This window comes from Martes martes (genome assembly GCF_963455335.1).
Source record: "Martes martes genome assembly, chromosome: 2".
In the NCBI taxonomy this organism is placed as follows: Eukaryota; Metazoa; Chordata; class Mammalia; order Carnivora; family Mustelidae; genus Martes; species Martes martes.
This window is the reverse complement of record NC_137889.1, coordinates 18,314,850-18,341,708: the sequence shown is the minus strand read 5'-3', so window position 1 is coordinate 18,341,708 and position 26,859 is coordinate 18,314,850. Positions and strand designations below refer to the sequence as shown.

General features: G+C 47.9%; 1 protein-coding gene across 2 annotated transcripts in view; it reads right to left on the bottom strand.

The window, feature by feature from the left end:
• The window catches only part of MFHAS1 (multifunctional ROCO family signaling regulator 1), a 95,254-nt gene extending 68,683 nt beyond the window's left edge, over positions 1–26,571 (bottom strand). For both annotated transcript variants that reach the window (XR_013966383.1, XM_080796112.1), the window contains exon 1: positions 23,452–26,571. Coding sequence is in view for 1 of the 2 variants with exons in the window: in XM_080796112.1 (XP_080652238.1) it covers positions 23,452–26,446 (2,995 nt within the window). In the remaining variant the exon portion in view is untranslated. The remainder of the gene's footprint in view (positions 1–23,451) is intronic.
• Between the last annotated feature and the right edge of the window lie 288 nt (positions 26,572–26,859).

Genomic DNA, 26,859 nt, shown 5'->3' with positions numbered 1-26,859 from the left:
ACCCCGTCGACCTTACCAAGAATGGGCTCTCCACTATGCTGTTACCGCCAAAGCTCTCTTCTTGTTCTACCACCCAGGACCTCCTGGACTCTTTGGTTTCTACTCTTTAGATTTTTTTCAGATCACATTACCAAAAAGTTCCTAACCTCTGTATTGATCATCTGATTCCTACAACTTGGGCCTATCTCAGAGGCTCACGTCCCTAGGTGTTGGTCCTAAATCCAGACCGGGAGCTGGTTCACTCTGAATTTGTACTTTACCCCTAAGCAGCCATAACTACAGATGAATGAATCAATGAACAAAGTCCTTCCACTCGCATTCCCAACAGGCCTGCTGCTAATGGCCTTGAGGGCTGTGCACTGCCCAACTCCAGGTACATGGTTTCTACTGACGCAATGGACTTGTACAACACAACGGCCCTGACCCCACTCGGCCAACTCTGCTCCCCTCCTCCACTCACACATTAGATACAATGTCTTCATATTAAAAATTACCAAGTAAAAATATATTTAATGTCTCTTGGGCCAAGTTCATGCCCTAAATACTCTCATGTTAACTTTGATATGTTCCGGGCAGGGCAAAAATGTGGAACCGTTGAAATAACTGGTTTGGTAAATCACTTCCAAATCTCTTTTTCCTAAAATACTCAGATATATTTTTACATTACCTCATAAGAACCACGATAAGCATGAAATTAGCTCTTCCCTTCCTGTGATGTATACCAGCTTTTTACCAGATGGTTTTGCAATTTATTTACTTTATTATGTAAAACGAATTTTCCCAGCTGCATCCCAGGATAAAACCTGTAGGATCTGTGAGTCATTTTACCTTTAAATTCACCTGGGCACTTTAGGTTCTGCTTAAAAAAAGAAAGACAGGCAGGCAGACAGACGGAATGAAGGAAAGAAGGAAAAGAAAGAGAAAAGTAGGAAGTGAGATGTGAAGTTATATTACAGAGCACTGAAGTTTTCTCATCCTAAAGATAACTTGAGATTTCTTTTGGCTTATGTGTGAATCACAGATCAGCTACTACAAAAGGAGATCTAGTTTCCAAACTAATCAAGGAGGGGTCCACCTAAGGTTAAAAAAAAAAAAGTTTCACCCTCAAAATGAGAAGATTGGAGGCTGTTTCCTCATAAAAAACTAGCTCCATTTGTTTAAGAAACAAAACTCCAAAGGCAAAAGCTGGAAGGCTCGTGGGTCCGATGGTTCACAGCGGGAAGGGAGACAGAGAAGGAGAATACGAGTTACCCAAAGTCAGGCGCCACACTAACTCACCAGACCCAACCCAGGAAAGGCGGAGGGTCATGCTGAGAAACAGCACGTGATACATGACCTTCATTCCTCTCTGGATGACTTCTCTCCATTTCAGAACGTGGCTGGCGAGTACAATTTTTTATCACTCAACTGTCAAATCTCAGGCTACTCAGGGAGAGTGGCCTGCAGCTTCTCGGGAATTGCTGGTGAATGTTATAAAAATCCACTTGCCAACATTAAACCAGACAGTCCCCTAGCCCCACTCCTATTTGTTCCCAAATCTGAAATTCAGGATCTCAGAAGCATGTAACTTTCAGAGTCCAAAAAGGTCAGAAGCTCTGGGCACCTGGGTGGCTCAGTGGGTTAAGCCTCTGCCTTTGGCTGAAGTCATGATCCCAGGGTCCTGGGATCGAGCCCCGCCTCAGGCTCCCTGCTCAGCGGGAAGCCTGCTGCTCCCTCTCTCTCTGCCTGCCTCTCTAGCCTACTTGTGATCTCTCTCTCTGTCAAATAAATAAATAAAATCTTAAAAAAAAAAAAAAAGGTCAGAAGCCCAGTTTGTGTAACGGTTGGTGTCCTATCATTTCACTTGGGAAGACAGAAGCACGAGGACAGGAATTCTTCCTACGACAGAATAGAGGTCCTCCGTCCACACCTGCTCCTCGCTCACTTTGCTTGGGATGCTGCCCTGATAATGCGGCACACAAAAGCCCCAAAACAACGTCAAAAGGAGGTGATGGATGACAAAGAGGCTCCATGCCTGGGTCTCTTAAGTACCAGCCTCTTTACCTGCACTGACCTGCACTGACCTAGCCACTTTACCTGCCCCAAGCACTCTAACTGACCACTATTTTTGCAGAAGATAAACTCCAGTGTTACAAATGGGGATTTAGAAGAGGAATCTATGTACGGTTACCTAGTAAAGATCACTCTCAGAGCTGGTAGGAAGGATCGGTGATAGAAAGGGGCCACTGATTCTCCTCCAATCTCCTACATGGTCTCACACACCATAACTGCTTCATTTGTCTTCTGCAGAGGACAGAACCGCATGAATGTGATGGAAAACGTTCATGTCACTCCTTGGATGTCACTGGTCTTGTGAACTACCCTAAGGAGCAATTACCTCGAGGAATCCTAAAATAAAATCATGATTGTAAAACTTGATATGAGTTTACTTGCATAATTAGCCTTCTGTAGAGAACAGGGAGGTATTTATCTGACACCAGGCCATTTTTAAAGTAGAATCCCATCATCTGCAAATAACTAAAAATTTAGAAGGTGACACCGAGCCAGAGAGGACTCTTTTCAGTATACAGTTCAGCTACACATCATAGTCACACTGTGTTCACTGCTAAGACGCATTAGTATAAGAGAGAAAGGGAAACAAAACAGGACTTTAGATTGAAGGAAACACGATAATAAAGCAGATAGATGGAGCTTTTCAAGTCTGTACTGGCAGAGAATGCAATTAAACAAAGGCGATGGTTTTATTAAAATCACAGTGGTTAATAGTTTAGGTAGACCCAACTGAATTCTTCACCATATAAGCTTTGCTACATTATTATGGCACAAATTAAAAATTAATCTCACACTACTGCAAGTATGCCTTTAGCTGTTCCTAAGATAGCAAAAACAGAAACAAACCGAACTCAGAGGTTCCTAAAATAGCATAAAAATAAAAGGGGGTAAGTATGTACCTTACATGTATCACATAGAAAAAAAATGTTTAAATAACCAATGTTTCTCCTCCTGCATTATTAACTTAACCCCAGGATTTTAAAAGCAAGGCAAACTATGATTCAATGAGAATGAGCTAATAGTCATTCAAAAATTATGAGTTAAAGCCCAGGGATCTGATGATCTCTCTAGAAGAAAAAAGACCACGTGTAACTTCTTTATTCACAACACACCTTTCTCACCACTAAGTGGAATTCTGGTTTCTCCATGACCCGCTCAGCTGGAAAGAGTCTCTTTCTCCTCTGGATTCCCAGGGCCCTTTGTCTAGATTCACTCTAGAATCTACCAGAGTTGTACGCAAGCCTCATCTCCCTTTCCAGGGTAAGGTCCTGGAGGTCGTCTCTTAGCGGGCTTCCTACTAGATCCTTCTGGTGCCCATACACTGCGGGAAGGCCACAGTGAATTTCTCCCAAGTGAATGCAGGATTAAGCGAACGAATATCCTGACAAATGTCTACCTACACGTTAACGGTAGATGTTATGTCATTTCTCTATATTGCATGAACACAGCGTTGTAGCTTTGGGTTAATAATGTTGACGAACAGAGTTAAATGATTTTTCTTGGAGGGGTGCCTGGGTGGCTCAGCGGGCTAAGCGTCTGTCCTCAGCTCAGGTCATGATCCCGGGGTCCTGGGATCGAGCCCCACATTGCGTTCCCTGCTTAGCGGGAAGCCTTCCTCTCCCTCTCCTTCTGCCTGCTGCTCCCCCTGCTTGTGCGCTCGCTCTCTCTCTCTCTGCCAAAGAAATATACAAAATCTTTAAAAAAATGATATTTCTTGGAAAGATTTTTTTAATTTAGTATGAGCTAGAACCATAATTAACCACAGTGACGACCAGCCGCAACATTTTTCAACTGACAGTAAACTAAACCAACTAGTACAGCGGAATCAGTCCTCAGGAGACGTGAACTTCAAGGGGTGGCCACTGGTCTCAAGCTTGCTTCGATGTGGAGCCCCTCCCAAGGATTCAGATGTTTGCCTTGGATCATCCCCACGAGTGATCATCTTAGGGAAGAGGAGACAGCTCACCAACCCACCATGAAATACAAGGGCAGGCCCTTTCTAATTAGCTCCAGGTGAGCGAGGTGTGACACCTGCGTCTGGGAGGCTCCCCCCTCATAAAGCAGGGAGCCGCTTTCACTACAGAAAGAAGTTGTGAATGACTAAAATAAGCAATGTTACAACAGGCTTCTGCTTTTAGTCATCATTACTTCACGCATGAAATTTAAAAAGTACCTCTGATACCTTTCTCAGATCCCGAAGAAATCTTTGCTGGCGGGGAGGGGCGGGAGGAGAAAACAGGCACAGTCTGATTCTCTGCTGTGTTTCATGGTTTTAGATCCTTTCTACTTGCAAGAGTCCAGAGCAAATTCCTGGGAGAACAGATCCTGGGTGTGTTCTTCATCATTTATTCCACTTTATTTTATTTATTATTGGGTTCCACAGTAGTTAAGGTTCAACCTGCTCTTACACAGAGTATGAAGATCTTGCTGGGACTCACTGTCCTGACAAACTGGAAGAGGGCACAGCAAGGAGGAAGGAGAGGTGGGGGAGAGAAGAGATCCACTTTAGAAGCCCAGGGCGCCGAGAAGAGGTGTGCCCACGCTAAGCTCTGCCATGAGCCGACCTACAGCTGTCAACACCGGGGGTGGGAGGCTTCCCCTCCCACTCCCCCCACATCCCACCCTACTGCAGACCCAGTCCATAGAGAGTAAACAAAGCACAAACAAAAGCAACTACCAGAAGAGGATGGCAAAAGGCAATCATCCAGCACCAAACAGATCTCCATAATGCATCTGCTCTGACCTCTCCTTTTGCAAGCACCACCACTGAAAATAAGCTAGAACAAAAGATGATTCGTCGTGCGCAGCCATCAAGAACTCCAGGGCTCGCTGCATACATAATTTATGATGCAGAGGAAGCGGCCATCAGCGTCATTTATCCTCGCCATAGTTTTAAGCGGTGAAAGGTTACTAGATATTCATAAAGTCCCTGATTTCTACAAGACCCCTCCAAAGTCACGAACAAATGGGGAACTTTATTTTTCTGCAAATGTCGTTACTGAGCAACCAAAGACTGTAAGTTCTTCTAGGACTCACGTGGTATCCATCACAGGAGGGTGGGTGAGCAACCCTCATAAACCAATTCAGTCAGCAAGCGACACGCATCGGTCCTGTTGAAGCTCATCTTCTCCGATCACTTCAGCTCTGTGTTTCACAAGCAGTCGCCCCAGTGTAGTTCCAGTTCACCCCATCCCATCCCCCCAGATCAAGGAGAGAGGCTGTGCGCCTCACAGACAGGAAACGGAAGCCCAGGTAGGTTACTTGACCTACCTGAGCCCTCAGGCCGGGCAGAGAGGGCCAGGACTCTAGTCCTTAACATCCTGGACAGTTTCCCACACCCCCGCCCTCGCGCCCCAAGACCTGCAACATTTACTGTGTGGGACTGACCTCAGAGCACCTCCCCCCCCCCACTCCTTTCTTACTCCCTCCATCCAAGCCATATTCCCTGCTGCCCTGACCCGTCTTACAAAAGGACCACTTGGCCCTTCAGGATTTCCCTCTCACCCTGGGGGGAGGGGAGGGGGATAATCAAATCAAATCAAAATATTTCAGCTTTATACTGAGCTGCCAAGAATTGTGCCAAGAATCTTAGCTAATCGGGTAGACAGGCATGGGCACTGTGCAGTGAACACAGCAGACTCCCGATAATCTGTCCCACCTTCTTCCCCCCACCCCGATTCTGTGACACTTCCGAGGCCCTGGTGGTGGCAGCAAGTCCCCAGGCACCACCTCTGCTCAGCGGAGCTATGTCCTCAGGCATCCAACCCTACCCACCTGCCTCCAGACAGGTCCCCCCCTTAGCCCCCTCCTGGCCCCCGGAGACGGGCTCATCTCGGCCCTTCAACACAGCATCACGAACGTTCAAATGTTCCTTAATGGCTAGCTTCGCCCGCCCACCGGCACTGCAACTTCCTGGGATCAGGGCCTTCTTCACCACTGACCCTAACCCTCATCACTGCAGACGGCCAACTCATGCTTCTGGGCCAGCACGACAGGTGGAACGCTCGTGCTTTCCCCACACGTTACTCCGTGTTTCATTCAACCAACCACCCATGTCTGAGGGGGGGAAGCTAGCATTTTCCTGAAAGGCAGTACGGGCGGGGTGACAGAGGGCATATGCTCGGGACAAGGGGAGCCCGCGCCCTGGGACCTAGTCTGTCACCTGGCTAAGTTACTCAGCCAGCCTACACCTCAGTGTTCCTCGCCCACAAACAGGGCTCATGAGTCAACATGTATTAAGCACTTACTGTATGGATTACTGGATACCGGGCACCCATTAATTCATTTAATCCTCACAACATCTAGGGAGGCTGTGAGAGCAGGAACAAGTGCTAGGGAAAGGTCAGAATGATTTCTCCTCAGGTTCCCATGGAGAAACTGAGGCTCAGGGCAAGCCCCCAGAGGTGCGGGCTTCTCTGCTCCTTAATCCACTGGCTTTGAAAGATAAAAGATGTAAGGCCTCTCTCTCTCTGATGCAGCCTTAGCATAGGGCAAGAAAGCCGCAAGGCCGTGCTCATCTCCAGCTGGAGTTAACAGGACGCTTGTCACCCTCCCCGGGACAACTATGCAGACTCCTTGGGGTGAAGACCTGTCCCATTCGGGAAACAGGATGCGCTGGAGGAGAAGGGGGGGAGTGAAAGGAGTGAGAAGCTGTTCCGACTTTCAGTAGCACACACCGAGATTTCAAGCATCATACTACTATCCGCGCGACGCGTGAGCCTGCCCCCTTGCAGGGCGAGGGAGCGCGGGGGCTTCTGCCTGGGTGTGAACAAAGCCACACACACACACCACCAGATTCTTCAAAAGCAAATATTTGTCTGCAACTGAAGAACCAGCGTTCTTTTCTAACAAAGGACAACGCGTGTCATTCTAATTCCTGATTCCTGCCCCGGGTTCACAGTGGGCTCTGATTTCAATGGAAATCCCCCCCTGAATAACCGTGTCTTGAATCACAAAGGGCACAATAAAGCAGAAGATTTACAGACGGTGAATAGGGACTGGCCTGAGTATTCCAATCTGTGTGGGAACTACCTGGGGCCAGGTATCCAGCAACTTCTCTGGACTGGCAACAGGCACCCGGTTGTTGTTGGGTTTTTTGTTTGTCCCTCTGGCTCGGTGGGAGAATTTGAATTGCCCCGGTCATCAGCGAGCTGCAGCCCTCCCTGCTCTTCGGGTAAGCTTGTAATGCTGCCCTAAGTCTCATGGACAAGGCTCCGAGGCCAGAACGGGTTTCAAGAAATAGCAGCAGGCTAACAGATCTGATAAACTCTGTCCGCCTGCAGCAAAGCCTGGACCCACAGCCTCCAAGGCAAATTCCTGAAATGACCAAGCAGAAAACAAGCAAATTTTCCCTTTCTCTATGCCAAGGAAAAAAGAGATGGAAACAATGTAATAATCAGGGAGAATGCACGTTAGGTTACATAGTAACCAGACGGCATGCATATGTTTTTCTCCAGGAAGGGAAAAGGCATACATAGTCGCAGAGGCTTAATAAAAGAAATAACCTCAAAAGAACACCTGCCCTAGTCTGGAGAGGGCTGGGCCGCAAACCAGCCAGCGGGGGTTGGCAATATCAGAAACAGGGACAGATGCATCCTTACAGGGGCTTTGCATCCCGTTTTCTTTTTTTTTCTTTTTCTTTTTTTTCTTGTTACCATGCCCTGGGCACAAAATGGCCCAGCTCTCAGCAGACCTGTGAGCTGTTGGAGCATTACAGTGATCTTCTGGAAAATTCCTGTCCCTCTTTTTAGTTCTTCCCTATGCAATTCATGAGCAACGAGTCCCCCTAACGAAGAGCACCACAGCAATGCCAGGCCAATGTGCAGCCAAGGTAGGACAAGAGCATCCCAACGAATATATATGTATATTTAATAACATATTCAGAAAATGTGGCATACTCTTTCCCGCATACCGCCTGCGTTGATTTGGACATTGAATATGAGAATTTTAATGACCAAACCTTTCACGAAGCCCTGTTAAAAAGTCTTTCTCTAGGGGCGCCTGGGTGGCTCAGTCGGTGAAGCATCTGCCTTCGGTTCAGGTCATGATTCCAGGGTCCGGGGATCAAGTCCCGCATCAGGCTCCCTGCTAAGCAGAGAGCCTGCTTCTCCCTTTCCCTCTGCCTGTGGCTCACCCTGCTTTTGCACTCTGTCTCCCTCTGTCACATAAATAAATAAAATATTTTTAAAAAAATCTTTCTCTAAGAAAATGGAAATTTTGTTAGCATTAAACAAAATACACAATTCAGTATCTTTTAAATTTTTTAAAGATTTTATTTACTTATTTGACAGAGAGAGATCACAAGTAGACAGAGAAGGCAGAGGTGGGAGTGGGGGGGGTGGGCAGGAAGCAGGCTCCCCGCTGAGCAGAGAGGGCTCTATCCCAGGACCCTGAGACCATGACCTAAGCCCTAAGCCAAAGGCAGAGGCTTAACACACTGAACCACCCAGGTGCCCCATCAATTAAGTATCTTTTAAACACACCAGATACCTTGAAGGATCAGTCGGTTAAGCCTCCGACTCTGGATTTTGGCTCAGATCGTGATCTCAGGGTCTTGAGATCAGAGCCCAGCATCCAGTTCTGTGCTCAGTGGGGAGCCTGCTGGAGATTCTTTCCCTCTCCCTCTGCCCTTCCCCCTCCAAAATAAAAAACCAAATCTTTAAACAAACAAACAAACAAACACAAAAGCAACTCTAACAGGATTGAATTCTTTACTATTTTTACGGGTCAGACGTTTTAGTGTGCTGGGCTGTACCTATCCTTTATTCACTACACACAGAAGAGCCAACAGCTCAGATTATCTCTTAATTTCTGAACCCTTACTGGTACCAGAATAAAACACCCAGGGCACATCTCCTGTGCATTACAACCAAGCTGAGGTCTAGAAAATACATTATGGAACGCTAGGACAAGGTTATGGGACAGAAATGAAGATTGTCCCACTGGCACAGGCATATTTTTCTTTCGGTGACAGCTGGGGTAAAAGGAGGAGCCATGTTTTGGATTAATGAGATTATTAATCATTATCAATTTTTTTTTAATTCCTCACATGGACACAGCATTATCCTTGCTGTCACTGTCTTATTCTGACCCGTGGCATATTTATTTGCAGATACGCGAGGTTTGTCGGTATTGCTGTCTAAACATGACATCACGTTAAAATGGATGAATGAGGGGCACCTGGCTGGCCCAGTTGGTCGATCACGTGACTGTTGATCTTGCAGGTGTAAGTTCGAGCACTGTTGTGTGGAGAGATGACTTAAAAAAATAAAATCTTAAAAAAAATAGTAACAAAATGGATGAATTAGGGTGTGAAATGCATAATCATGCTGAAAACAATGGTAATCCAATAGGCATCACAAAAGCCAATTTAAAAGATTGCCCTTATTTTAAATCACAAAGTTAAATTTTCAGAACTCCGAGGCCCCTTTTTAAGTCCCACCATTTTGACTCACATATTTGCCTTTTTCTAACTGTATCTCTACACTGTTCTAAGCACGAAACTGGGTTACTAACCACAAAGGAAATAAAATTGAGTATTTCTCGGGGCATCCGCGTGGCTCCCTCTGTCACATAATAAATATGAGTCCACCGTTGGACTCATGGTTTCAGCTCAGGTCATGATCTCAAGGAAGGTCCTGGGATACGGCCCCGCAATGGCCTCTGCGCTCACGGGTGAGTCTGCTTGAGGATTCCCTCTCTCCCTCTGCCCCTCCCCCTGCTCTCACTCTTAAATAAATAAATAAATAAATAAATCTTTTTTTAAAAAAATGAGTATTTCTCAAAATTCTGGAAACTGGAGAATTTACTTACTGTCAAGTTTATAAAACAACCTTGAGAGAATCAAAGGTTTTTCAGTATATGACCAACCAAACAGGACGGCCATTGGTAGAATATAGCTGAAATACAGACATACGTCTGTAATTACTCATATGAGAGCATCTCATATATATATACATTTTTTTTTAAGATTCTATTTATTTATTTGACACAGAGAGAAAGATCACAAGCACGCAAAGAGACAGGCAGAGAGAGGAGGGGAAGCAGGCTCCCCACTGAGCAGAGAGGGCTTGATCCCAGGACCCTAAGATCATGACTTGAGCCAAAGGCAGAGGCCCAACCCATTGAGCCACCGAGGCACCCCTCCAAAATATATTTTTAAGTGGCCAAATGTAAGGTGCAAAACTGTTAGTGTAGCATTATTTCTTTCAGTTTAAAATATAGGCAAATAAATGCTTTCTTGGAAGAAATCACAAGAAACGTTTTATAGAGGAGAAAGAAAACTCAGCGTGAGGGTTATGAGAGATGGGATTTTTGCTTTTGAACATACAATCCACGTACAAATGTTAGTTTTTTTTATTATCAGTAGAGGTTGTATGGGTGGAGAGATTATGGTTCCCTATGAGTCCTTCTGTTACTCCTCTGAATTTAGAAAAATAACAATGGTATTTCATTTGATCATGAGGAAATGATCAATATTTTATAATGAATAAAATTTAAAACATCAAGACATCAAAACCCTTTTAACCTTGAAAGGGGAAGCACACTAGAAAATAAACACCTTATATGTGAGAGACAAAAGGTTATTATCTTGAATACTGGCAAAGAGTTATTATAAATTGAAGTCTGTGGTTTTAAGAGGTAAGAAATCACTGTGATTAAAAACAGAAAAAAGAAAAGTACCATGAAGATGATGCCAAAATATATTAAGCAATTCATAAAAGCGGCAACAAAACTGGGCAACACTCATAGAGGAAAACACTCACATTCATTAATTAAAAGTTTTAATCATCAGTGAAATATTGTTTTCCATCAAATGTTAGTGCATTTTTGAGATGATACCCAATACTGAGGAAGTACAGTGAAATCAATCTGGTGTCCTCAACAGATAAGAATATGAATTGGGATCCATCATGGAGAGCAGTGGAGACATGACCCTATTGGACCACGGACATCCTTGCCTTTGACCCAATGATTCCACTTTGGGGATTAGTGCAAATAACACTTTAGGGATTAATAACAAATAAGAAAGAGCTTTTATAAAGAAATACAGCCATCAGAGAATTACACATAACAGCGAAAACCTGAAACAACTTAAGAGTCCAATGGTTAAATAAATAAAGGTAAAAATCCCCTTGATGTATTGTTATGTGAATATTTATAATTATGTGTAGATACCAATAACATGAAACTCTATTCATGATAGCTCACTTAGGTTAAAAAAACTATTTAAATTATTTATACAGTGGGATCACAGCTACCTATTTTAATAAATTTAAGATTAAAGGGGAAAAAACTGAAAAAAATTGAGTAATCTGTGTTAATTAATGACATTAGATATCAGTCGTGAGTAATTTTTTTCCCTTTACCCTTCAAATTTATGTATGTTTTAATAAAGAGCCTAAGGTGTTTATGACTAGGGATCACACTGTACCTACACTCCTTCCACAAAAAAAGGGGAGTTTTACCCATAAGCTTATCAGATTTTCAAGTGTATGTTTAGACTTGTGCTTTCTGAAATCTTCCTAACATCTACTGAACTCCTGCAATATGTCAAGCATCATTCTAAGCATTTCACACATACGAACCCAGGCCTTGGGACCACGCTGTGACACAGAAACTACTACGATGCCCCAAGTCACACCGCTAACGAGCAGGGGAACAGGGCATCCAGCCCAGCCCTCCACCCTGGAGCCCTGCAGCTGACCACCATATTGTACTGTTTCCGTTTTAAAACGCCCCACGAAATTCCAAGTGTTTCAACCAACTCAAAATAGAAAGGAAATATGAACAAAATAGAAAATAAACAGTTAAAATATCTTGCACTTCCTAGGATTTCAGTGACAATGTAACTTTGATCAAGGAAGAGGCAAGGGAAGAGGAACTAGAACACTGTACCAATGTGTGCGAGCCTGTCAGAGTGTGGGCAGCCGTGTCGGAACGCATGAGACGCTTGAAATACGGCATTCCATGACTGCAAAATTAATTTAAAAAGAAAAAAAAAAAGCTTTTTCGGTCAGTGTCACAAAAAGCACAAAGATACGACACTGAGATTCAGTCCACAATCAAATGCTAATTGTGTTACGTCCAAACTCGGCTCTGTTTGCAAGATCTGTTATGGTAAGATGTAGAGGAACGAAAATCGATGTTCCCGGATACATTCCCAGGGATTACGGAGGCATGCGGCCATCCGGCTGTTAGAATAACCGACTCGCCTTTCTCCGCGGTCTCAGACACGGAGAAAGTGGCCGGTGGCAGGTTTAGACATGGATCCACAGGGCAGGTGTTCTGTCCAGCCTGGCAACGACTTGATTGTAAGTCTGAGCAAGTCACTGGCAACTGCCCTTCCAATCTCAGAGCCATAAATCTCTTCTGTGGTCTCAACACAGCGCTGCCGGATGGAACAGGAACGGACCAGGATGATGCTTCCAACTCTAGGGTATGGGCCGGCAGTGATCCCCGGCAAACTTTTACCAGTTCGTAAGTGTAACTTAAATGAAGAAGCCTCTTTCTTAATATGATTGCTTAATGCTTTCATGCACACACCCACTCCCAGGCATGGCCCACTGAACCATCTGTATCACTCTCCAACCTTGACTTTTTAAATCCCACTTTAATTTGAAATATCCTCCCCACCTCCTTCATGTGGGTAACTGGAAATCACCCTTTAATGCTCAGCTGCACTGTGGTCCTTCCAGGAACCTCTCTGAGACCCCATACCCCCCCCCCCAGCACCTGACTGGGACCTTGCTGATCTCCAAGTGGGTGGGTCCCCTGCATTAGCAGACCCCCAGGCCCAGCATTCAGTGCTACAAAACGAACATGGAGGCAGTCCTCACACGTAGGAAGCAGGAACAGAGCAGGACAGTGGGTGGGAGCAGAGGGTCAGGGCTGAAATCCCAGGGCGCTGTCACTCAGGGACAGTCCCTTAACTTTCTAAAGCTCAGTTTCTCCACCTGCACAAGAGGACAGTGATATACCTCCCCAGCATTGCTGGGAGGATTAAACGAGATCATCCCTAAGAAGCACTTAGCACCGTCTCTCCACCGCAGTGAGAACTCAACAGTGTTCCTGACTCCCAGAGTCTTCCCAAGCCTACACCCTTAGAAAGCCTGGTGTGATGATTAATACAATCACAGCCTTTATGGCATGAAAAATAAAAATCGTACTGAAACAACAAAAAAGTTGCTAAGTCAAACAACAGTTTGTGGGAAAATACCTTTTTTTCCCCTGATTTTATTATTTTCTCTCCCTATTACTTTTTTTTTAAACTCTTCAAAAAAAAAGGAAGAAAAAAAAAGAAAGTCAAGAAAGAGGCTTGTTCTGGGACACTCGAATTCATGACTACTGTGATGCTGTACTAAGACAAACTCCTCATTTTCAGGGTGGGGAGGATCTAAGAAAATTAACTCTTTAATTCTCTCAACATTTAACATGCTAAGAACAGAATGCCACCTCCGCAAAGCTTCCAACAAAGAAACCTGTAAGCAGCAGCCATATATTTTTTATTACAACAGCATCCAATTTAATTTGTACTGTCTTTGGACATGGTGTTCATAAATCTTTGGTGTCGGAAATGACTGATCACTTCAATCCCTCTCAGGAGGAAGCAAACCCATAAAGGGTTCTAAGAAACAGAAAGGCTCCTGAGCAGAAGGCACTTTCCTCCTCAGAAAAGCGGATTTGTTTTCAAAGTTTTTAGAAAGCCTCACCTCCAGTGCATTTTCTTCAAGAACTCTCTCCAAGATCTGCCTGAGATTTCTTGCAAACAAATGATCCAGACTGAAAATCAACGGAAGAGAATGGCTTGGGCACCACTTTCCACCTACTCCTCTACATCAAGCAATTCAAAGTGGTAGCTGACTTTTCTCAGTACAATCACATTTTTTTTTTTTTCAGGAAAAATCAAAAGCCAGGTTTTCTTTTTGAGTAATGATTCAAACCTGCAAATGAATTTCTCCATATGTAGTCAGATTCCCTATATATAAAAATCAAAAATTAAATCAACCAAAATCCCAATTCAGCTCCCTAGACCATATATCTTTTTTTATTTTATTCTCCTCCAACTCCTAGTTCAGTACAGACTTCTGCATACAGCAGGCATTCCAGTGATTAATGACAGAATCCGGCTAATAAACTTATGGTACACTTGTCTGTCTAATCTGGTAATAACCTAATTTTGTTTCAATGCAAGTCCATCCCCTTAACTCTCCTGCCTATGGTCTTGTCAATCGTTCCAGAGCTCTACTCAACATTTTTGTAGGAAAACAGCACTGCAGGCCACCTGGGTGGCTCCGTTGGTTAAGTGTCTGCCTTTGGCTCAGGTCATGATCCCAGGATCCTGGGATTGATCCCTGCATCAGGCTCCCAGCTCAGCAGGGAGTCTGCTTCTCCCTTTCCCTCTGCCCCTTCCCTCTACTCATGTCTCTCTGCTCTCTCTTTCAAATAAATAAATAAAATTTAAAAAAAAAAAAAAAAAGGAGGGGCACCTGGGTGGCTCAGTGGGTTAAAGCCTCTGCCTTGGGCTCAGGTCATGATCCCAGGGTCCTGGGATTGAGCCCCGAATTGGGCTTTCTGCTCAGCAGGGAGCCTGCTTCCCTTCCTCTCTCTGCCTGCCTCTCTGCCTACTTGTGATCTCTGTCTGTCAAATAAATAAAAATAAAATCTTAAAAAAAAAAAAGAGAGAAGAAAAACAGCACTGCACAGAAGAAGACAAGTGATTACACAGTACTTATACGTGCTTCTCTTCTATCTGTTCTTCACAGTCAGCCCTCCCATTAAATCACAAATGCCACAGAACAGACCGGAAGGCCCATGAGCTTCTCTCTATCCTCTCATCGACACCAAGTAAGGGGATTCTCAGTGCAGCCATGTTAAAAGATGTTCAACAACATGGCATCTCAAGGCCCAGCATAAAAAGCCCTATTCTTCTCAAGTCATGCTTCAGAAGGAAAGTCGCCACAAAGAGCCTGGTGAGAGACTTTTCCAGTCCATTGGCCCCAGAAAGGAAGCCAGCAGCCTCCCCTGCTCCTCGCCTCAAGACACACTTGACTTGAGGTGTGGGGGCCCTGACAATGAGTGCACTTAATGCCATGGAATTGTTTACTTAGAGGCACCTGGGCAGCTCAGTGGGTTAAGCGTCTTCCTTCGGCTCTGGTCATGATCCCGGAGTCCTGCAATCAAGTCCCACATGACATCATAGGGCTCCCTGCTCAGTGGGGAGTCTGGTTCTCCCTCAGCCTGCCACTCCCCCAGCTTGTGGGCTCTCTCTCTCTTTCCCCCTCTCTGTGACAAATAAATTGATTAATAAATAAATAAATCAATAATTGGGACGTCTGGGTGGCTCAGGTGGTTAAGCAGCTGCCTTCAGCTCGGGTCGTGATCCCGGGGTCCGCGGATCGAGTCCCACGTCCGGCTCCTTGCTCAGCAGGGAATCTACTTCTCCCTCTGTCTGCCTCTCACCCTCTTTGTGCGCTCTCTCTTAAAAAAATAAATAATTAATTAAATAATTTTAAAAATTAAAAAATAAAAAAGGAGGAGGAGTTAGAGGAGGAGAAAGGAGCAGTAAGCCACGCCACTCAAAAGGCAGAATGACCCACATGAAACAAGAACCTCCGAAGAGCGATCTGACGACCCCAGCCTTCCTCTCCTCCTTGTGCTTCTCCCAAGCGCCCTTGTGCGCAGAGCTGCAAAAGCAACGGAAAGAGCTGGAACAGCCCGGGTGCCCGGGGCTGCTGCTGTCTAGGGCAAGCAGTTCCTTCCTGAAGGGAGTGAACAGCCTCCAGGCCCACCAGGCCCTCTGGAAGCCACGGCCAGTGCGCTGCGGTGTCCCGGGCCCTCCCTCTCGCTCCTTCTCCCCGACTCCCGCCCTCCTCCTCGACCCGTGTTCTGCGCCTTCTCTAAATGACCAGGCTAAAGAGAAAAAAAAGTCTGTTGATGGCTTTTCACTAATTCACTCCTTAAGAAACCAAGCGCCAGAGGGGTCGGCTAAGAGGTCGCGCTGAGAAAGGAAAAATGAGAAAATGTCTTCAGGCCTCCAGGGCCAAAAATAAAAATAACGAAAACATGTTCCTCCTGCCTCTCGGCAAAGAAGTCAGGCCGGCTGGCCGTGGCGTCGGGGGGCCGTTCTCCGTCACCTAGGGCACACGCAGGACACGCGTCGGCATTCGTGACAGCCTGCAACTCCTCCCGGCTTCCGTGAGCTCCAACCCGCAACCCCAACTCCGTGCGGAGCTTCTGGAAAGCCACAGCATGGGGGAGACAGTACAGCTGGTACAAACCGGGGAGAGCCTCTCCCCGGGACCACCTCCAGCGCCCCTTCACTCTCCTCACCCACACTCGGCCTCTTTGGGGGACAGAGTCAAGGGAGGGTTGGGAGAAAGCTATGGAGCAGTGGGGGGCCGCAGGGCGGTGGCAGAGCTCACTGACTGACTCCCGGAGGAGAGCAAATGTGAGATCAGGGGGAAGACGGCTTCCGGACAGCCGCTCCTGCCCCTTCATTCACCTTGACCTCCCAGCCAGCTGCTCCTTTGCCCACCCCAGCCCGTGTCTGTCGGAGCTAGGAGACCTATACAGGAGGCAGGAATAGAGGTACCAGGAAAATCACATGAGCAAATTACATACGTTCACCTTAAAATACACACTTTAAGGTAAAGAACCTTATAAAACAACCCAAAAAAGCTCTTTGCCAAGGAATCAATTAAGAAACATTAGAATTTCTTGAGTTCTTTAAAAATAACCAATCTCTACCGAGCCCACCCCCTTCCCCCATCCAAGCTTCTCAGCCCTGTGCCAGCCACTGTCCGGGAGAGCTGGGCCATCACACGGAGCGTCAGGAGGAAGGATGTAACCACAGTCATACCGCCATACCTTATATGGGACAGTCTTTGTGGAAAATGTCACCACACGTGCTCTGGGGTGGTCTCAGATACCTGTGGATCACTCTGGGTGCTACAGCTGTGCAGACATGAGAAGCCAATGGGGGATCAGAGGGCTTTAATGCTAGAGCAGAACTGGGGAATGCGGGCCAAAAGGGGGCCCCATCCTCCTAACCCACTAATGCAAAGGTAGCCAGCCCCCAGAGGACTGTAAGTCTAATGGCCACCCAGCCCCTGGTTTTGTGATCAGAGCGGCTGAACCAGGGAGAGCAGAAAGCTGGTGGGGCCTGCCCCAAGCAGACCCGACCCAGTGCCCTTTCCTTTCCACGCTGGGAAACACAAAGAACACTTCTCTCCACCCCAGGGCACAGGAGTACAGGGCTGCAGGAGAGTGAGCGCAAGAGAGAAGGTCGGCACCTGCCCTGGCCATTTTTTTTTTTTTTTAAAAAGGACCGTCCACAATGGATGACCATGTCCTTCATCTAACAAAGCACCCTCCCCCCAAAAAAAACAACAACAAAAAAACCAGGCTCCCATGGAGAGAAGCAAGTTCATGGGTGAATGGAGAAAGCATCCAGAAATGTTCACCCCAATAGCAGCCTGTACCCCTCTCCTATATTGTAGAGCAGAAGGCCCAGCCCCCACCTTACTTCTTCTGAGACACAGAAAACCACTTTTCCTCAATCCCCCAAACAACATTTTAGGTGGTAAAGTGAAGTAAGTGATTAAGAACAAGAACAAGTGAGGTTTATTGGGGATAAGGTGAGCAGGGATCAGAAACACTGACTGACGAATAGGAACTACTTTCTTTTTTTTTTTTTAAGATTATTTATTTATTTATTTGACAGAGAGAGATCACAAGCAGGCAGAGAGGCAGGCAGAGAGAGAGGAGGAAGCAGGTTCTCCACGGAGCGGAGAGACCGATGCGGGGCTCGATCCCAGGACCCCGAGATCATGACCTGAGCCGAAGGCAGAGGCTTTAACCCACTGAGCCACCCAGGAGCCCCTAGGAACTACTTTCTTGAAGGAAATTCTAAACTCCTTGTGCAGAGATGGGCTTGAGATTCTATGTGCGAGTTTAAAGAAGAGGCACCTAATACTTAAAATAATTTAAATACTCCAAAGGCTTTTCAAGTCTTTAAATTCTATTTTGCACTGTAGTTCTTTCTCCCAGTGCATGATTAAGGTTTTGATTTTTATATGAAACAAAGCCCGCGAGAGTTCAAAGAGGACTGTTCACAAAATAAAAGCCAAGAGGCATCCGTGTTAATAAAGCTAAACCAAAAAAGATACTTAATAACCTTTGTGAAATTAAAAACAATGACTAATTCAATCCAAACAACTAGGTCATGCTCAAATTCCAGTAACTCTAAAACTGAGCTGTAACAAGGCAAGAATTCTCCTTTGCTTCAGTGGTCAAGATGAAGGGCCCATTCAAGGGAAAGACCAGTAATACACACACAATGGGCACACCAGAGGGACATTTGGGGGGTGGAAGAGGGAAGTTGGGACACAGGACAAAGCGAGATGATCACTCCTAGGCCACCTGGGAATTTGACAGAGTATGTGAATAACAAAGGAAAAAAAAAGGTATTTCTCACAAAAGACCAAACAATCATTCAGCAAACATCTGAGCTCTTACAAAAGCCACAAAGCCTCAGGCAGGCCTCCTGCTCCGAGGAAGCTAGCGAACAACCTAATCAAAGAGATAGTGTGACATCCAGAAACCCCAGCAGAGCGAGGCAAGGATGCTGAATGCCTCAGAGGTATACAGTGTACAAGAAATGGAACAAGGGCGAAAGGCACTCAGGAGACGGAGAAAGGCTCCGAGTCACTGAGTGAAGGAAATATAACGGCGACCGTATGCTAATTATCTGTCTTCTGCTTTGGGTGGCTTTTCCTAATTATTCCTAAAAATGACCTTTAAAGATTCGGAGAGTAGGATATTTAGTGAAAAATCACACGCAAGCCAAGTTCAACTCACTAAGACCCACTCTTCCAATTTAAAAACACACCTCCTCGGGGCGCCTGGGTGGCTCAGTGGGTTAAAGCCTCTGCCTTCGGCTCAGGTCATGATCCCGGGGTCCTGGGATCGAGCCCTGCACCAGGCTCTCTGCTCCGTGGGGAGCCTGCTTCCTCCTCTCTCTCTGCCTGCCTCTCTGCCTACTTATGATCTCTCTCTCTGTCAAATAAACAAATAAAATCTTTTAAAAAAAAAACCACACACACTCCTCCATTCTACCCCTTGAATGGAATTTTCAAAGGACAGGCGTCTTGTTAGGACCTATATCCTAGCTTCCACATCGGACTCAGTATACCGCACATCATGCAACCTCAGGGGTATTCATTCAGCTCTCCTGCTCTAGATGCCGTATTGGCAGAAAAGAACAAAAGCAGAAATAAATATGCCACTGAAAGAAACTTACTCTACCAAGTACCGAGGAGGACACCTGGCTGGCAGAAGCTGACAGGAGGTCCGTACCTGGAGAAAGCAGGCAAACACACACCGACACTCTAACCTCTTCCGAGTTTCCAAAAGCATCTCTGTCACACGACCCTTTCGAGATAAGTAGGTCATCTCTCTAACAACATGAGGAGATCTTTTTCACTAGAACTTCAATTTTTTTTAAGATTATTTATTTATTTATTTACTTACCTATTTATTTGAGAGACAAGAGAGAGCAAGAGTAGGGTAGGAGGGGCAGAGGGAGAGGGAGAAGCCGACTCCCCGCTGAGCAGGGAGCCTGACTCAGGGGCTCGATCCCAGGACCCTGGGATCATGACCTGAGCCGAAGGCGCCCCTCACTAGAACTTTTAAAACTGAGTGGTCGTTGGCTGAGGAGTTTCCAAAACATCACATTGTAAACCGAAATCAGGAAAGAGAAATCCAGCATTCTGTCTCTCTAGGCCAAATGCATGAGCGCAGCTCAGGTCAGAAAGGATAGTGTCCTTTCAACACTGAACAGGACCAATCAGGCCCTTCACTCTCCCACCCCCTAAAACACCTTTAAAAGATAGTAATGTAGGGGCACCTGGGGTGGCTCAGTAGGTTGAAGCCTCTGCCTTCGGCTCAGGTCATGGTCTCAGGATTCTGGGATTGAACCCCACATCGGGCTCTCTGCTCAGCGGGGAACCTCCTTCCTCCTCTCTCTCTTTGCCTGCCTCTGCCTACTTGTAATCTCTGTCTATCAAATAAATAAATAAAATCTTTTAAAAAAAAAAAAGAGTCTCTTAAAAAAAAAAGATAGTAATGTAACTTTACATTTCTTCTGTATAAAATCAAGGGAGATGGTAATTCACTACTTCTTCTTATTTTAATGTCTTAAAGTTGAAAAAGTTAAAAATCCACTTTTTCACCACTGGAAAAAAATAAATGAATTTTTTCCCCCAGTAAACTGTATTTTAATGGCTCTCAAATTTCTCTGACAGTTGTCTGCTCAAGTCATTTCTATGAAAAAGCACCTATTTTAAAAACTAATAACTTGGGGCGCCTGGGTGACTCAGTTGGTTGGGCGACTGCCTTCGGCTCAGGTCATGATCCTAGAGTCCTGGATTGAGACCCACGTTGGGCTCCTTGCTCGGCGGGGAGTCTGCTTCTCCCTCTGACTCTCCCCCTTCTCATGCTCTCTCTCTCTCATTCTCCCTCTCTCTCAAATAAATAAATAAAATCTTTACAAAAAATAATAACTTAAAATTGCCACACACACACAAAATAAATGGTCCACAAAACATTCTCTTTCGATTTCATGCCATCATATCTAAAATTATTGAGTTTACAGGGGAGGGGGACCTGGGTGGCTCAGTCAGTTCAGCATTGGACTTCAGCTCAGGTCATGACCTCAGGGTCCTGGGATGGAGTCTGGCGTTGGGCTCTCTGCTCATCAGGGAGTCCACTTGCCCCTTTTCCTCTGTCCCTCCCCCTGTGCGCATGTGATCTCTCTCTCTCTCAAATAAATAAATAAAATCTTTAAAAAAATAGTTTACAAAGGAACTTGATACTTTAATTGAATGTAAAACTAAGTAACAAATTGTTTCAATGTCCCCAAGTACAAAATGACCTCTTAAAAAGACAAAAAGTCTACCCATTGATTCAAAGGTTTCTGCTGACTGAAGAAATATTTTAATGACCTAGGGACTCAAACATATTTTCAAAGGGATGCCCTAACTAACGGAACACTCAACATTGTAATTCTGTTTGTACGTTGCCTTCTAGTTTATTATTTTAGCTCTTCCCAAGTCGTTCAGAATTGTGATAAATACTATCAAATGATGACTGTTACAGAAAAACCTGAAAGAGGAAAATGTGTCTTTTCCTATCTTCTGTTACTCATTTTTTAAAATTGAGGTGTATTTAGCATATAATATTAGTTTCAGATAAATAACATAAAGATCTGTGTATATCACAAAATGATTGCCATGCTAAGTCTAGTTAACATCTGTCACCATACAGCTACCTCCCTGTCTTCTCAATGTCATGAATGTACCATAATCACCTTTTTCCCACTACTCTGTGCCCTTTGCTACTTTTCAGAGAAATATAATCCTCAACAAAGCAAAAAAAAAAGACAACTTAGTTCTCCGACCACAAATAAGACAGAAACGCACAATCTTTGTTACCAAAACACCTAATGACTTATTCTTACTCAATAGACGAGATAATTCAATAATGTCCAACCATTTATTTGTTTTTTACATTGAGAAACTCATCTTTTCTTATAGCCTAGATTGCAAACCAGGTGTGCCTCCTTTGAAAGGCAAACAGGCAAAACAATAGCAAGATAATGGGCTCTCAGGGTCCATAGCATGGCACATGCTTGTTGGTGGAACTCGTGACTGATAAAAATGAAAAATAAAGAGATGAGTTTGGGGGCGGGGGGGGAATCTGGCCTCATGGTTTACTCCTCAAAGTTCCTGGAATTCCCCTACACAGATCTTCACTTGTCCCATAATCTGGGTCTTTCCCTTTGTTGATAATAGCAGATTTATTAATGCTCCACCTTTAGATTAGGGGAATCAGCTTTAGGTAGCTCCTTCACTAAGCAACTCCGTGACTATGTAACTCTTCACCACTTTATTCAATCTAGTAACACAATAAAGAAGTATTTGCTTTCGAGAGTAAGGTACAAAGGAAAATATAAGACAGACTAAAGAGTCTACCGTGTCAGGGACAATGACAAGACACCAGATAATCACTCACAAAGGACAGCTCAATGGACTGGTAACTGAATAAGGTGGCTTTTTTCAAGCTGGAGAATTAAACCCCGTCTAGATCTAGGGCAACAGGAAGATGTTACCCTTGGAAATGCGGGTGTCCAGTTGCTTCCTGATACTATTACGAGTTGCATTCAGACAAGGACAAAGATCTGAGTGGCCTGCAGTCTTGCGTTTCAGCACGGCTCCGCTCCCTGGGGGTGGGAACTGAGGGAAGAAACTGGCTATGATACTATCATGCGGGCTTGTCCTCAGGTCACTTGGAATGCTGTTAACGATGCCTGTACCCGCAAAATCAGAGTTGTTTAAAGAATGCTCCAATGTGAAAAATGGACACATTCCCAACTAAAGACTCAGGATATCAATTAACCAAGCTCAGAAAATCCCAGACCACAAGTCCTGGAGTTCTTCCACTCACCTATAATGATTTAAGAAAGTAAAACCAAAAAAAAGTCTGTTGCAAAACATTCCCCAAAAGAGAAAAAGGAAAACACACACACACACACACACACACACACACACATGCACACACGCACAACCCTTGTCAGCCTTTTGTCCCTTCCATCTCCGACCAAATATTACCAAAGAGCTCCACTCTCTACCACTTAGCAAAAAAGCAAACCTTTAGACCTCTATAAAGCACGAAATTGGCAGGAAATACCCAGAAAACTCCCCTCAGAGATTTCAGTAATCCATCCTCCCTGCCTGCCAGTGTGCTGGGTAACAGTGATCTTAGCACTTAGTCACGCGTTTCAGACTGAAATTCTGGTCCTTCCTAATCCATCATTCACCCTGATTACAATACATTCTTCTCTAGAATTTCCTAAGAAAAATGAACAATCATCTTTACGTTATGATCACACTGAATCCAAACAAAAGATGGTGACAATGACATCTCAAGCCGAGAGCCCCCCTTGGAGACGTGTCTAAGAGGCACAGTACCTCAGGGCTCGGCGTGAGGCTCATGTCAGACACGACTCATCTTCTGTCCAACCAGCTGAAATTCGTTCCATGAAAGGTTGGCTCAACGGGGAAAAGGGGATCCAAAATCCAAAAGTGGGACCGGAAACCACTTTTGAAGTCTGGGTCTTTCTATTACGAGAGTGTGATACTGGGGACTATTTCATCTCGCTCACGTATGTACTGTCTTTTGCTTATCCCCTCACCCGCCTTGAATTTACCCTGAAGAACTTTCCCAGGGAACCTGTGAGGTTAAACAAATAATCAAATAAATGAAACACAAGAACCTTCCAAAAAAAAAAAAAAATCTTAAACCACTGCCACAGAGAGCCACGTCCCTCCCTGCACTTACCTGGGAAAGCGTGTGGATTGGGCGACCCTCTCTTAAGGCACTTAGAACAGAGAATGTGCACGGTATAGTGCAGTCCAGGCCATTCCTGAAGCAGGACATTCAGTTCCTCTACCAAGGGGGTTATGGCTTGCCATGCCGTCCATATGTTTGGTAATGACGCGTGGCTGGCAATGGACAGAGTGTCTGGCTGCAGGAGCCCCTTGGCCGGTCTGTAACTGACCACCACCGGAACCTTCCCCCGATACGCAAAGATCTGAAGTTTCCCGTCGGATCTGTGCACCACGTGGCTGTTGATCTGGACGCTGTAGCGCGCGAACAGGCCGGGTGGAAAGGTAAAGGGGAAACTGTATTCAATCTGCAACTGCTCGGCCACGAAAGACTGCCCGGCCAGGTTGGTCCCGTTAATCCAGGCCTCTGCGTGGGGCACCTCGTTCTGCACATAGCACGGGAACTTGTACCAGGCCGTGGACCCGTTCAGAGGCTTGCCTTTGGGCTTATTGAGGCAGTAACAGAGCCCCATCTTCTCCAGCAGCTCCAACAGCAGCTGCAAGTCCTGCTGGGCCTGGACGTGCGGCTTCAGCAGCAACCGAATGACATGGGCTGGCAAGAGCCCGTGAAGCAGAAAGCCCTCCACGTAATGATGGAGCTGCGTGGCCCGCAAAAGTTCCTGGCCCGGGGTGGGCGTCGCCATCAGCGGGGAGCTGTCGCCCTCGCCTTCGCCCTCGCCGCTGGTGCCGAGGAGCAGCTTGTGCAGGAGCAAGGAAGGATCCCTCTGGAAAAAGACATTGAGGATGTCGATGAGGCGGGTGAGGTTGTGGAAGACGTGCTCCTTGAGGGCTGGGCTGTCCTCGAAGTAGAGCAGCTTGCCGCTCTCGTGCAGGTACGAAAGGGCACTCTGCAGCCGGTCCTCGGTCAGACCAGCCTGCAGGCCCAGGCGGGCCGAGTCCCACCAGCTGAGCCACAGCCGCTGTGCCTGGGGCGGCTGGAAATGCAGTTCCTCCAGCACCTGCCAGGACCGAGGCAGTACTCTGTGTAAATTGGGGAAGATCTCCCTGTGCTCAGCTACGGAGAGCAGCTTGTCCCGAAGACGCCTTAACTGGCGAGGGTCTCTGCAGCTGACGGGCAACACCGGGGACAGGATCTGCAGCCGGTGGTTGAGCAGGTACTGAAAATGGGCCTTGCGCCGCCGGAGGTTCTTGTCTGAAACCCCGTAGTAGGCGGCGTGGGGGCTGGCGGAGCGCAGCTCAAAGTCCCGGGCCAGGGCCTCGTCCACCACCTGGGCCAACCGGCTCAGCCCCTCCGCGTCGTGCTTCTCCTGCAGAGCGATCTGGCGGTGAATGTCCAGGCACTTCTCCTCCAGCTCCCGCTCCCCACACAAGTCTGCGTGCGTGCCCACGATGCACACCACGGCATGGGGAACCCGGGCCCCGACCCGATGCAAGAAGGAACCCACGGTGGCGGGAAAGTGGCGGGGCTCATAGGTGGCCAGGTTCACCACTAGCACGTAGAGGGCTCCGGGGGAGAGGAAGAAGGGCTGGATCACCTCGTAGCTTTCATCCCCCGCTAAGTCATACACAATGAACCGCAGCCCCCGGGAAGCATCCGCAGTCCAGCTGGTCACCTCGATGCCTTTGCTCACAGGAGCTGCAGGGGGGTAGCTCTTTTCCTTGTCCCCTCCTCCCTGGTTTCCCTCCACTCTGTCCTCGGTGAGGCAGTGACGGAGCAAGGTCTTCCCCGCGGCCTTGTGGCCCATCAGGAGCAGCTTGAGGCGGGGCTGCACGGCAGGTTGGGAGTGCGCCAGCTCCTTCTGGTAGGCTGCGATGTAGGGGATCCCCTTCATGCAGACCTCGTAGGGGGGCTGGATCAGCGGGTTGTCCTTGATCTTCCACAGGCCCACCCGGGAGAGCTGGCCGAAGTTGTCCGGCAGCACGGCGATCTGGTTCCCTTGCAGCACCAGCTCCTCCAGACCCGTCAGTTCCACGATGGAGTCGGGCAGGTAGCGGATCCGGTTATGATCCAGCCAGAGGGTGAGAAGCCGGCCCAGGCCCGAGATGAGCGACGGCACGGCGGTGAGCTGGTTGCGGCTCAGGTAGAGCTCCTCCAGCCCAGCCAGGGGCAGCAGCGCGGCAGGGAACTCCTCGAAGAGGTTGGAGGAGAGGTTGAGCATTTTGAGCCGCTGCAAGCGGCTGAACTGGGCGGGCAGAGCGTGCAGCCCGTTGTTGTCGAGCATGAGGCTCTCGAGGCCGGCCAGCTCGCAGAAGCCGCTGGGCAGGGTGCCAAGCTCGGCCCCACTCAGCCAGAGGATCTTGAGGGCGCGCAGGGCACTGATATCCTCAGGTAGGCCCCGCAGCCGGTTGCTGGACACGTCCAGCTCCTCCAGGGCCGCCAGCTGCAGCAGCTGCCGGGGAAAAGCCGTGAGCTGGTTGTGGTCCACGTCGAGGGTGCGCAGGCGCAAGAGGCAGGAGAGGGAGTCGGGCAGGTGCGCCAGCCGGTTGAAGCTGACGTCCAGCTCCTCCAGGTGGGCCAGGGCCCCCAGCTGGGCGGGCAGGGCGGGCAGCTGGTTGTGGCTGAGGTTGAGCTTGCGCAGCTCCCGCAGGGCGCTCACCACCTCCGCGCCCAGGGCGGTCAGCCGGTTGTGGCTCACGTCCAGCTCGGTGAGGTGGTGGCCCAGCTCGGCCACGGCCGGGGGCAGCCGGACGAAGCGGTTTCTGCGCAGCACCAGGACGCGCAGGCTGCCCAGCGCCGAGCCCAGCCCGTCGGGCACCTCCTCCAGGCCGTTGTTGCCCAGGTTCAGCACCTCAATGTCCCCGATGTTGGCCGGCAGCACGAGCTGGGGGGCGTCGGGAGAGTCGAGCTGCTCGGCGCCCGCCCCCGGGCAGCCCCCGGCCGCGCTGAGGGTGAGCTGGCGCAGGTTGCTCCGCAGCTTCCTGGCGCGCAGGGCGGCGTCCCGCCACAGCCTCACCGTCTTCAGGTTCCCGCTGTCCTTCGCAGCCATGGCAGGGGCCCCGGGCCGGCAGCCTCACGCGGGCGCCCGCAGCTACATGCCGCGCTGCGCCCGGCCGGGCGCCAGGCTCCCGGGCCCTCTCGCTCCTCTCTCCGCACCGGCCCTTGGCGAGCGGCGGCCGGGGGTCCTAGCGCAGCCAGCGGCCGGGCGCCCGCAGCTGGGGGGCGGCGGCGACGCGAGCAGCTCCGGGGGGCGCCGGGCGCGCGGCGCGGGGGGAGGCGGCGGCGGCGGCGGCCGGCGGGCGGTGCAGCTCGCATTCTCCTTGCTCCCGGGCCATGGGCGCGCCGGGGCAGCAGCAGGGCCGCCGCCCGCCGCGCCGCGGAGGATGCCTGCGGCTCCTCCTCCCGCTCTCCCCGCCTCGCGGCGGCGCCTCGGTGCCCACTCCGGCCCCGCTACCCTCGCCG